Source organism: Cylas formicarius, unplaced genomic scaffold, assembly GCF_029955315.1.
Source record: "Cylas formicarius isolate icCylForm1 unplaced genomic scaffold, icCylForm1.1 PGA_scaffold_10__41_contigs__length_53128322, whole genome shotgun sequence".
NCBI classification, from domain to species: Eukaryota; Metazoa; Arthropoda; class Insecta; order Coleoptera; family Brentidae; genus Cylas; species Cylas formicarius.
Genome location: NW_026844214.1, coordinates 46,874,941 through 46,888,834, shown reverse-complemented (window position 1 = coordinate 46,888,834; position 13,894 = coordinate 46,874,941). Strand labels below are relative to the sequence as shown.

General features: G+C 35.4%; 1 protein-coding gene across 1 annotated transcript in view; it reads left to right on the top strand.

Annotated features, from left to right (window-relative positions):
* LOC132696266 (zinc finger protein 474-like) overlaps positions 1-11,842 on the top strand; it is a 47,146-nt gene extending 35,304 nt beyond the window's left edge. The window contains exons 7-10 of the mRNA XM_060661009.1: positions 4,353-4,445; positions 4,515-4,740; positions 8,213-8,479; positions 11,612-11,842. Of these exons, the coding sequence (XP_060516992.1) occupies positions 4,353-4,445; positions 4,515-4,740; positions 8,213-8,479; positions 11,612-11,754 (729 nt within the window). The 3' untranslated portion in view covers positions 11,755-11,842. The remainder of the gene's footprint in view (positions 1-4,352; positions 4,446-4,514; positions 4,741-8,212; positions 8,480-11,611) is intronic.
* Positions 11,843-13,894: the final 2,052 nt, after the last annotated feature.

Here is a 13,894-nt window from a genome sequence, read left to right as displayed (position 1 = left end):
ATTCGTAGTGCGCTTTTTTCAACCTTATGAAGGTGTGCAAGTAAAAATTTTAGACATCCAAGAGCAACCAGGTGAAACTTCTGACATCATTGTAAATTATTTACATCAAGTATTAATAGATAATAATTTGACAAAGAAAGTTGTCGCATTTTGTGGTGACAATGCGAATGTCAATTTTGGAGATGTAGCTAGGCCAGGAACTAACAATGTATTAGCCAAGTTACAATCATCTCTGAAAAAACCGTTGATAGGTATTGGATGTGGAGTCCATATAATTCACAATGCAATAAAATCCTTTAGACTACGAAAGCATTATTGTCAAAATATATTCATTTTTTTATATTTACACGGTTCGAGTGGAAGCTCTCAAGGAGTTTTGCGCTGAAGCTGTAATAGAACATCACCAAATGCTTGGCTACAGTAAAACCAGGTGGCTTGCGCTTATGCCTGCTTTGGAGAGAGTTTTAAAAATGTTCCAACCGTTAAAAGACTAGTTTTTGAGCATTGAAAAGTGTACCAAATTGTTGAAAAACTTTTTTGAAGATCCCACGTCAGAATTATGGCTTAATTTTTACACGCTCAGTCAGCAAGTTTTCATCAAGCTGTATTGAAGGTCGGGGGTCAGACTGTATCGGCAATTGATGCGGCAAAAGAAATCAATCATCTCAAAGACAATTTGGCACAGAAACAGATCAACCAGTTTCTTCCATTTACTGTTCGTAGTTTAATTGTGAAACTAAAAGATAATGGCACTAATATTAATGAAGACTTGTTAAGAGACAGCAACGAAAACCTCAGTTAGCTATTGAAAAACTAAAAAACGAAGAAGTAAGGACGACTCTGCAACAAAAATTAAATGATGGACTGGCGAGACTGCAAGAGACGATTGGAGAATATCAAGTCGACAATATATGGGATAGCTTGAAGAAAACCATGAACTCTGTTTCTCAGAACATACTAGGATACCGTCAGTCTGTTCCTAAGAACAAATGGATGACAGAGGAAATTCTACGGCTGATGGACGAGAGACGTAAACATAAAAATGTAAACCCTGATCAATATAGTCTTTTAAATTCTAGAATTAGATCTGAAATCAGAAAAGCTAAAAGAAAGTGGCTAGAACAAGAATGCCAAGAAATAGAGAGACTCCAAAAGATACATGATACTCATAGCGAACATAAAAAGCTAAAGGAGGTAGCTGGAATATATAAAACCAAGGCACCAATAGTTCTAGTCAACGACAAAAACGAGATAATCCTGGAAAAGGATGAAAAAAGAAGAATGTGGGAGCAATACATAAGAAAACTATTCCAAGAGAACGGACCTCGAAATTAACCCCGCAGGTGAATCGTTGAGTGGACCACCGATAACAAAAGAGGAAATTCGTAAAGCGATACAACTTTCAAAAAATAACAAGGCAGTCGGACCAGATGAAGTGCCAGCCGAGATCATTAAGCTAATAGACGATGATAACCTGTCTTTATTGGAAGTTGTTTTCAATAAGATATACAGCACTGGCAGGTACCCCACAGACTGGTTAAGGTCTACCTTCGTTCCATTACCTAAAAAAAGAAATGCAAAAAGCTGCAAAGAACATCGATTAATAAGTCTGATGAGCCATACACTAAAAATATTTCTTAAAGTCTTACACCACAGGTTATATAGAAAATGTGAGGACAGTATTAAAGACACACAATTTGGGTTTAAGAGTGGAATGGGGACGCGGGAGGCTCTTTTCAGTATTCGCGTACTGGTTCAGAATTGTTGCGATGTAAAAAAGGACGTCTTTCTTTGTTTTGTTGATTACGAAAAGGCCTTTGATAGAGTGCAGCACACAAAACTAATCGAGATATTACAAAAAATGGATGTAGATGGTAAAGATGTTCGCTGCATTCAAAATCTATATTGGCATCAAACTGCACATATAACAACAAACGAACTGAAAACACAAGATATAGAAATACGTAGAGGAGTGAGACAGGGATGCATCATGTCCCCACTTTTGTTTAACATGTACTCAGAAGCCATTTTTGGCGAAGCATTCGAAGATAAGGACATCGGAATCAAAGTAAATGGAGTATATGTGAATAACATTAGATACGCGGATGATTCTGTCTTGATAGCGGATAATATCCAAGACTTACAACAACTGATTACTCTACTAAACGACGCCAGTAAAAACTATGGACTAAACATAAATAGTAATAAAACAAAGTTTATGATAATCAGTAGGGACAGGGTGCCTTATGTAAATGCGCAACTCGTCGTCGATGGAATGGCTTTGGAACGAGTCAAGAAATATAGATACTTGGGTAGTTGGCTGTATGACGATTGGGACAACGACAAAAAAATCAAAGCCAGAATAGAAATAGCCCGGAGCTATTTTCTCAAATTTAAACATATACTTACCAACAGAGACACAAGCCTGAACCTAAGAGGACGAGACGTCGAGTGCTATATATGGTCCGTTCTATTATATGGTATGGAAACATGGACGCTCAAAACAACATCAATTAATAGATTAGAAGCGTTTGAGATGTGGACTTACCGCCGTATGCTGAGAGTATCATGGGTCGAAAGGGTTACAAACGAGGAAATTTTGAGAAAAATGGGCAGAGACAGAGAAATTCTATTACACATAAAAAAACGAAAAACGGCCTATTTCGGACACATAATGAGGAACCCAAAATATCGGCTTCTCCAGCTAATCGTCGAGGGTAAGATAGAGGGCAAGCGTGGCGTAGGAAGGAAACAAATGTCATGGCTTAGAAACCTGAGGGAATGGACTGGCTTGAAAAATATCGGGGACCTTGTACATACAGCAATGGACAGGGTAGCATACGGAAATGTGATCGCCAACATCCAATAGTAGTGGATAGGCAGCTGAAGAAGAAGAGCCGTGAATACTTGGAACAGTGGATTCTTACTAAAGAAATAGAGATATTTCATTGGGCAGATTTAAGAAAAGTACTCGCATGGGAAGATATTCAAAACGCAGTGGATATATTGACTGAAAAGGGATATATTCACTGTAATAAAGATACAGAAGTATTTGACGAATTCACATTAATTTCAAACTACGTCACTACCCAAAAAATTACCGAATGGGGTAATTTGAAAGTCTCAACAGAAACTCGTGGGGTGGAAGTATTCGAACACTTTCGTTCTAACAATCTTAAACATGAAAATTTTTGTATTTTAATTGAATACATTTTATGTCTATCTGGAACAAATGCTCCAGTAGAAAGAGTCTTTTTTCTCATGAACAAACTGTGGACATCTGAAAAAAATCATTTACAGGTTCCAGTGTTGAAAGCGATGTTGATAACTAAGGTTAATGTAAAAAAAACGTGCCAAGAATTTTTCTTTTTTCTTTCTTTAAGTCATCGCAAACTTTATTAAAGCAAATTTGTTCCTCTGAAAAGTATAAAAACAATTTAAAAAAATGCTTTGCATATATTTTAATAATTATTGACAGATCAAAGTTCCTTGATTAGTAAAGCTGGTGATTGATTTTAATTTTTCACTACTTATTATTTTTGTAATTACTTAATTACTATGAAAATAATTATAGTGTATAATTCCATTAAGAAACACTTATTCTAAATAAAGAAAATTAAAAAGTTGTGTTTATTTTCTTTGTTAGCCTGAAGGCTAAATGTAAAGGTCTGGCGGGAAATTTAAATTTTAAACCGTTTTTAAATATAGATTTAGAGTAACGTAAATAAATATTTTTTATTGTCGCGAAATCGAGAACCCTATCTAAGTTTTGCCTAATTTGGCTACAATTTAAAAAAAATACTGTTTAAAATTTGAATTTTCCGCCAGACGTTTAACCTGAAGCTTAAATTTTTGGGTCCCGTTTTGAGTTAAAAAATAAATGGTCACTTTAGGTATGATGGAGACAACTCCAATTAGTAGCCTACAGTTTATACGTAAGAAAATGGACCTTAAGTGTGTGTTAATGATATTTTTTAAACTAAGACAATGAATTATTCTGTTTCCGTCTGGCTTTAATATTAACGAATAAGAGCACTGTACCAGTAATTGATGGACTTGTTCAAAGGGAAAGAAATAAGTAATTTATGGTTTCCTAACAAATGAACACCTTCACCACCATCTATCTGCCAAAAGACGAATTAGCTGCCGACCAGAACGTCTCATTCAAATAGATACGTACGGTCCCGCTAGAGTGAGCCACGGAATAAAGGAAAAGTACAGTTTTGAAATTGAAAGGTCTGAAGAAGGGAGTCAACATTCTCGAAAGCTTGGAATAGCACATTTGAGCCCTCATCACGACCGATATCCCAAGAAAAAATATGTTTTAGTTATTATCTCTATTTTTCGTTCAGGCCACGTTGGTGCCGTGTAGGAATTGCGGCAGGACGTTCTATCCGGATCGATTGGCGGTTCACCAACGCAGCTGCAGGGTGCAACACATTTCGGTAAGCAAAAGCGCTTCGTATCGATTGTTCAATTGGGAAAAACGTTGAAATATTTGTCTCCCGTTTTAGAAAAACGGTTCCGCCGACGAGAGTTCCTCCGCCACCTCGTCGTCTGCCATCTCGCGGCCATCGTCGAAAAGTTTCGAGTTACCGTCTTCAGTGAAGTGTTACGTATGCGGTAAAATGTTTGGATCGCATTCCATCAAGATACACGAGAGGCAGTGCTTGAAAAAATGGCACGCGGAAAACGAATCTTTGCCGCCCGACTTGCGTAGCCCGCCTCCATCGAAGAATGGTAGGTAGAAAGATACAGGGTGGTGAAAAATCGTTTAAATAAGCGTCGCATGAAATCGAAAGATATTCTCGTCATTAAAAATATTTTTTATGTTTTATAAAAAGCGCGGTGATAAACAATATATACAACGTGTTTTCGGAAGTGCTTAACAAATTTGTATAATTGTATGTTGAACACACAGGGTGGCTTCACAAAGTACCGCGTTTAAAATTAACAAAAAACGTGGGCTATATCTCCACAACAAACAATACGGAATGTGCTATAACAAGAACTATTAACAAGATTGATTTCGAAAAATCGTGGCTGTGCCCATCGTCTGCTGCGCGGTCTACAAAATCACTATGCAGCTTTGTTTTTTAAAAACTTTTTGTAATATAATACTATCTCAAAATCGATGAAATTTTATTGTGCATGCACCCTGTATAAAGTGCCTGTCACATCTCCCCGGTTAGGTAAACGGTAAACTTTAAGAATTAAAAAATATTAAAAAAATTTTCTGCTAATTGCGATTTAAAACGATCGTTTTTCAAATATTTCGCGCACCCTGTATGATAGAGGAAACTTGAAAATCTCTCTCCCTCTCGACACAATTTATGAGACCGTTCAAGCCAAATTATCCTATGTTTTATAGTTTTTCATTTTCGGCATTTTCGGATAAATGCAATTTGCAGGATCTTTGATATTTTTTGCCAAGAACCGACACACCCTGTACGTAATCCAAAAAATGCCCGAAGTAAAAAATTTCCCACGTATCCCGGTATATGAATTTTTTCATTGATTTTCGAGAAAATAATTCTTTTCCGAAATTATGCTGTACGCCGTAATAGTAATGGCGTCATCTCGTCTAGATTGCATGCGAGAAATGGATATGGATTTTTCCAAATATCTCGAGCAGCTTATGTCATAGTCGAAAATCGTAAATACAAAAATTTTAGCTCTCGATGCGACTGTTTGATTCAATTAACCCTATTTTTTACGGATTTTGATTTACATCTAATGATTCACTCTAGATAAGAACAATTTTCAGGGTCTTTAAGATTTTTGTCCATAATTGAAAAATCATGTATATAATCGAAAAAATGATTGAAATAAAAGTTATAGTACCGGATCTTCCGCGTCTCTTGGTTAAAGAATTTTGCCAATCGGACTACTAGTTTTCGAAAAAATATTTTTTGTCTGAAACCCAGAATATCCAAAAAAAAAACAAAATTTTTAAAAAATACTAGTCGAATGTTGAAGTTGAAGTGAAAATTGAAGTCAATAGATACAAATTCGAGACACCTATAACATTTAGAAGTTTTAGCTAACCATACGGGCTATATATTCATGTGAAAAAAACTGACAACAGAATCATAGCCATGGTTAATTATCATTATAAACAATTTTCAGTTTTTTGCACCTTCTACATTTTTTGGTTTTTTGTTCCAGATCTCGTGCGTCTTCTAAATGAAGAATTTTCCGCTCATGTAAACGGTTTTCGAGAAATATTTTTTTTCTTAGACCTTTGCAAACTTGGTTTTTAATTTTCATATCAATGTTCAAAAAACTAAACCAAATCTGAAGGCCGTGTGACAAACCGTTCTAAAGTTATAGCCAATTAATTCCAAATCTACAGAGAAACGGAGAACGGATAACGGAGAATGGAGAACAGACAATAAAGTTGGCAATGACGACGCTGTTTCGTAGCCAAGCGCGTATACTTTCGAAAAATCGATGAAATCAATAAAAATACTACCAAAGAGAATTACTTTTATAATAGATAAAAATAACATCACAATGTAAGTGCTCTAATTTCTATAATGTGGACACTTCTAATTTAAGAATAACGTATGCTCCCGATATTTTTGTATACAAATGATTGTCCTTGTAGTGAACTGTGACACAGCGTTTCTGATCATATGAGGAGTAATTTTCCGGATACACTACCTTATAATTTCTTTCAGACGATCAATATCACAGAATGACGAGTTCTTGTCGACTAATTCCTTCAAATGACTCCAGAAGAAAAAATTTAAGGGTGTAATGTTCGGGGACCTAAGCGGCCAGAGTATTTTTAAACGGCGCACAGTGGGTCAACTTTTGAGGTTATGTAGCCTCAAATTCAACATTGTAACAGTAAGGCATCCAAGCTACGGATCTTACGAGTATTTAGAAAAAAAGAATCCCCATTTTACCTACAACTCGAGCTGGCAGGCGCTTTTTGATCACAAACTCATCCTTTTGACCCACTGTGCGGCACGCTATCCATCTTTGTGGAAAAGTTATATCCAAATATTCGTTGACCCTGGCTGCGCTGCGCCAACGTGCTCTCCATCATGCTGATGTCAAAACTTAGGTTCATAGGAAATATAAGTTAATCTCACTGGCAATATTTTGGCGCAAAAAATATTTTATTTTTTAAAATACTATCTGTTTTGAAATACATGTGGTTTCACTTCAATCCACCAGCGACAATTCTCAGAACATACAACATAAGTGACCGAGGTCTTAATATAGAAAATACTAGAGAATGGCTTGGAGAACCAATTGTGCTGATAATAAATCAAAGTGGTAATCCTGGTTAGGGAGTTAGGAGTGTCGGTGAGATTTAAAAGCAGATTCGACCTTAGGTTCCATAAAAACAAATTACCGAAAATCCCCCTTTACCTTTCACCAATCCAAGCATTTACAAAGTAGAATGCAAAACCAGTTCCAGTTAAGCTTTGAAGAAGCCAACAAGATATTGTTGGCGAAACGTCAGCAATTCGACCTATCAACAACAAGATCCAAAACATTTGTAAATAGTATTACAGTGTCCTGCGGAGGAGGTTGTTTCGAAAAATTAAGCTGTTGATATATTTATGAAACTGTAAGCAAGGGTCCAAATGGACTCCCAAGTTTTGTATTATTGGTATATTATTAATTCTTAGTTATTTAGTTTTCTCAGATTTTGTTTTGGACCTAAAGTGATAAAGGAGCATTGGAGTTCCAGATTACGACCAAGTGAGATGGTTTTTGTAGGTCAGAATATAGCTGATTTGCTGCAGTTATTTGTTTTGATGGGTTGAAGGTAGTGTAAAGTCGTTCATCATCAGCAGAATTAACAATTTTTGACGTATAAATGAAAAGAGCAAAAGCTACAGAATCGAACCTAGCGCTGTCCCAAAAGTGACCATAGAATATATCTGATGTAGTATGATTTCGCCAGATTAAGAGCGTCAATTGTATAGCATAGTTCTTGAGATATAGTGTCAAATACTTTTGAGTAATCTAGCGCTGTGAATTGAGTTGTCGCAAATTATAATTATCCTTTGTCAAATTCAAATTTGAAAAGCAAGAACAGTCAAAAGAAATGTCACTTCCTTGGCCCCTTCCTTCAAAATAACTTGAGGGAACGTTCTGGTTTTCAGTATAATGAAATAAGTTCCAGTGTTATTACTCTACAGTTTTCTAAAACAGCCCATACACAGAAAATTATCGTTACGTTTTTCAGAGGAAAAACGAGAATCAAACTTCATGCCTCAAGCAACAGTCCCGAGCAACGTGAATAACGAGACGCGGAAAGAAAATAAAGACGACAGGCCCGCGTCGGCGAAAAAATCGCCCCTTTTCCCGTGTTACTTGTGTGGCAAACTTTTCACCGTGCACTCGGTTTATCTTCACGAGCCCCAGTGCCTGAAGTTATGGAAAATCGAAAACGACAAATTGCCATTAGGCAAGCGACGCCCCCAACCGTTGAAGCCCGACATTAAATTTACACGTAAGTTTACGCAAAGTATCTTTCTGCTTCTTTTACTTTTTAGTCGCTTGGGCACGATTACTAGGGTCGTTCGCCCATTTCCGACTTGTTTTTACATTTTGGTCACAGGCCGACACGAATGCTTAGACTTTTTCTCATGGGTCACTGACCAACCCATGTGTAGCGCTTAAATGCTGAATGCTGAATATAAAACTTTGACTCCCCATTTATTTATAACTGAGAGATTGCCGTTAGCGTTATAAACCAGGAATAAGTTTTATAATGGCAAGGAAAACATTTTTCTAACCTCTATAAAACCTATATACAGTGTTTATAAACTCCACACCGAAAACGCCCCTTTTTGGGTTGATCTTTTTCTATATGATTTGTTTACGATTTGTTACCATATAAAATGCTCTAAGTTTATAACAACTCATAAACTTAATTTTATCCGACACGAAAAATTAATCGAATAATTTAATATTTTACCCTTCCCAAAACTTAAGTTTGAATGAAGTGGGCTTATTTTTTTGTAAATTTGCCTTTTAAAGCGGTGCAAACGAAAGAAGTTCGCAAAGCAGCACCCTCTGTGAATAATGTTGTTGTCCGAACAATAAAACAACTTTAACGCGCCTATTCCAGCTTAAAACACCGGAAAGAAATTGTGCTTATCGGTTCAAATTTGCCAAACGCGCTCTCATTGGTCGAGACGTCAGTGCTAGTATCGTTTTCCCTTGATATTTAATAATCATTGCACGACTAATACTTTATCTGTACTTACATCCTGACTTATACGGGGTTTCCCTCAATGACGAACCAAGATATTGTTCTGAAACTTGGTATATGACCATAATTGGCACTGACATATATAAGAATGTTTAGACTTTTTCAATGATGCCGGTTCTACCCAAAATCAGTGGCAACATTGTAATTTTAAATGGAACATATAGTTTTCTATTGCATTTTTGAATTCGACATAAAAATTTAAACAACTAATAGGGAACTTGAATAAAACCACAGTTCACAATAAAAATACTTTGGTAGTTCTATGTAACAAATATAAGTAATTAAAAATTGTAAAATTTAAGTCCTCTTTGAAACGCGCTGTCATTGTCTGTGACCGGTTTCGCTCGAAAAACTACGCCCATTAGAGAACAATAACGCGTGTGTCTTTGTGGTTTTAATTTTAATTTTAGTCTTAATTCTGTCGCTTGCTTTTGTTATCTGGTGTTTAGCATTAAAAAGAAAGTTTTGAAAATGACCGAAGCCGATTTTTTAAAACGTCGATATGTTTATGGGGACATCTTCGATACAAATCACCGAAAGCTTTTTTTTTTGGTAAGATTTGCGGAGTTAAAGCTAAAACGTATGTTCATACGAAATCTAGCCACTAGTTTTAAGCCAATATAATATTATAATCAGGTTAAAGTTTTCTAGTTTTTAAAATTCAAATGGTATATCAAATAAAATGTAAATTATTCAACAAGAAAAAAAAACAAAAAGGATTTTTTTAAACTCGTGGAATCTAAATACTGATTTTAAAGTATATTGACATTGATAATTTAAAATGTTCTTCATCTTATATAGATCAGGAGGCCATTACTATGGAGACTGTAATAGGATGGGTGTAAGTTCGAAAAGTTCAAAATGTTTGCATGGTTAAGGCTAAAGTGACACCTGAACATAATGTTAATAAAAAACGACGGCTTTTATTTTCTGTTAGTCGAATAAAAAATTTATCTAGCACACTTTACTGTGTTTAAAAATATATATAACATATAGTTTTTTCTGCGAACATAATGGCAAATAAGTGTAGGAACAATTAGTGGAAATTATTAAAATTTTTATGTCGAATTCGAAAGTGCAATATGAAATTAAATTGCAACATTGCAAATTCATATATCAAGCGTCATAACAATATCTATTTTGTTTCTTATAAAAATTCTAATGGACGGTCACCGTGGTAAACCCTGCAAATGCGCGTTCCGGCTTCTCTTTTCGACTGACTGACTAGCGAACTGCGTTTTTACACAACGCGACTGCTCGCCATAGTGGTGGAACATTCGAACCAGGTTACAGAGAAGCATACTCCCGAATTCTTGGAACATAGACGGTGCGGGAACCTACTTACTCTCGATGCTTGTTAGCCCCTAGATCGTAAATTAGCAATAAACCAAGTTCAATGATATTTTTTTTTGTTCATTGTTTTGTTCGTTTGATTTCGAAAAAATTTCTATACTCCTTTATGATTCTGTCTGAACTGCTTTGAACTGAATTTGACTGACAAGTCGATTGCGGATTGCTGCTCTATTTTTGAAATTCTCCACTCCCTCACTTAGAATATTCTTAAAGAAGTAAAATACCTTCTTCATGAGAAGTTTCTTCGGGCTACTAGTTGCGCAGCTGTTTGAGAGATGAATTGAAGTCTAAACCCAGCCTACATGTGCTGTCGTAGTCCACGCCCATCATTTGAAGTTGCCTACTTAGTCGTTGTTACGCTTAGAGATCATAAAATCATAAAATTTTTAAATCAAATTTTAAATTACTCGATTGTATCTGACCACTTGAATTGTCTTATCTGGTCGAGAAAATATTTATAACTATATCTTGCCTCATTCCAACTGCAATATTACTCAGTTTGTATTTGTACACTTTCTATTGCTGCAGCAAACTCTTTTTTTCTTCCGCGTTACACCAAGAAATTATTTTTTCGAAATATTTGGCCAACTGCCGGGGTCAATTTCCTATTTTTGAAGAAAGCAAGATTGTTACTCCTCGTATAAAACGCTCAGTAAAATTTGCGCGTTGCAATGAACTATGCAAATCAAAACTAACACTTTATATAACTTCTTTTTTTATATCGTGGCGTCCTCTACACTCTGCTCTGCGTTTGTAGATCGCAGCGCCCTCTCGCGAAGAGAACAGAACGTGCGAGTTCCTTGTTAGGAGGCCGACGTGGTTATTGCTAACTTGAAGATTCTTCCTTGTAAGAATGACGGCTAAAAATCTGTATTCTGTTTCTCCATACTCAACAATCTCGAATATCCGTTAACATTATCAGATAAATCTGAGTACTGCTTCATTTCATAACTAGTTAACGGCTAAGCAACTTCTTTCGTGTTCTACGCGTTCTCATGGATGTTTTTGTTCCAGCTTCCGGGAAAATCAACTTTGAAGAGACGACGGACGCGTATTGGCGTACGCATCTCAGTCAGTTAGTGCCTTGCAGACTGTGCTCGAGAACTTTTAATCCCGACAGGGTGGACATACACGAAAGAAGTTGCAAGGGAAACTGAATCGCGTCACTTAATATACCTAATGTCCTACCATTCGGTTTTATTCCTAGACTAGAAACCAACGAGTCAGTGTTTTCAATAAAGTTTTCTTTGATATGTTTCGTGTGTTTACCTGTCTAACCCACAAGAAGCTCTCCGGATTAACAAGCATCTTTTAACATCCGTTCAAAAAAACTGTTTAAAAATAATTAATGTTTCTTAAGCAGTTATTTTGCAAAATTAGTTTATTTTACACTGACATGGATTACCACTTCAAACAAAAAATGAGAACAGTTTAAAATAATTATGCAATAATTATGTAAAATGTCAGATACTAATACTAACACCTTGGAAACAAAGTTTTTTTTAAATATTTTTGCTCCTAAATTTAGTAGAGGTTAGAAACAACTCAACATACTACGTTGGATAATTTTTTTAGGTACAGCGAAGAAGAAGGTCTTTTATTGGAAATAATTATTAAAATTGTACCTTATTCAACGTTAAGCGACCAAATACAAATATTTACATTGTTATCAAGGGTATCCCAAACTCGACGTGAAATTTTGTTACCGAATTTTAACATTTTAAATCTATCCTTGCATCGTCGCAATTTTGTTAGATCTATCCAAAAGTCGTAACAACAACGAATTATAAATTCGTTGAAATATGTTAAACTGATTAAAGCGTTGATAAAAAGACGCTAGCTATCTAACTCAAATGTTGTCAGATATGCCCGAGGATATTAGGGTTTATTACAATCGCATACAAAGTGTATACATGTATGTGTTGATTGCGGATTCCTCCTGGTATAGGTATGTCGAGAACTGCTAATCATACAAAAATTACTCCAAAACCTGCACGGAAAATCCAAAAAACAAAAGAAAACCACGAAAAGGGAAACTCAACCTCCTAATCTTATATCATGAAAATCCCTAGTTGCCTTCCCTCTGGCGTTACACCGTAAAACTAACAAAAATAATGCATTAAAGGTTTAAACGTACGTTAGATGGCGTTATTCAAAAACAAGTTAATAATTAATACTACAACAGTATGTATGCTGCAATTCAGCAGCTTGTATTTTTCATCATCACTTCCGTTTATATGTGTATTTTTAGTGTAATGTTGCAAGAGTTTTATGATAATTTTGATTTTGAATATTTAATGGTTATGTTCCACTGAAATCGCTTTGCTCCTTACGTCACTGTGAAATTACGAAATATGATATCCCCTTGAAAGAGAAAACACAAAAACTACTCGATAACTCGAAATACCATAATGCTACTTGATAACAAGGTTGTTTCGTTTCTCCTATGTTCAAACCTGGAACTAGAACTGATATAATATTCATTCATCGATTCATGAGGGCTTTGACCATTTTATGATTGACCACTTGAAGTGGGAATGCGTTATTGTGGAGAAACAGCATGGCTTTTATATATATTAAATTAGAACAAAAAATGTTCAGATTTGCAGTTATTTATTAGTGTATGTAGTGTTGGGGCTGGTCAATTAATCACTTCTTAATCGATTTTCATCAAGTAAAAGCCACTTCAGTTCAACAGATAAATCTTTTCTGATATCATTTTATAATAAAAAAGAATAGACTTTTGTTCCATTAACAACTGCAACTGCAACTAAAAAAACAAAATTAAAAAAATCTTTTTGATGTACGTTTGGGTTTAGGGATTCACCTAAAACAAGTGGCAGTTGAGCTAGCAGAAAATTTGAGTTTTGAAATAGTAGGGAAGCATGGTTGTTGTTTTAAACCAAAATTTTTATTGTCCACAGTGTCAACACTCAACTGAGATCAAGTCAGAGTTGCCAAAAAGTTTTTTGGTTTGTCGGGATAAGCAATTGTATGGGGGGGGGGTCTGTTTAATTATGTTTAATGTATAGCCCGACACACAATCAGATTTTAGTCTGTGCTATCGGTATCATCCAAGGAAATAATTAATGGTTTTAAGTTGTCCCAAGTTTTTTTATACCTAATTATATTCCATCTCAATTACATGATGAACACATTCTCTCCAACTGCTCTCTGGTAATAATTAAATGGATGAGTTTTATTATACGATTTGGTTTTTAAAACTTCAACTAGTTGTTTTTTTGTATCAAGTAACTTCAAAATAAAGATCACACTGAGTAGCTCTTGCAATATCTC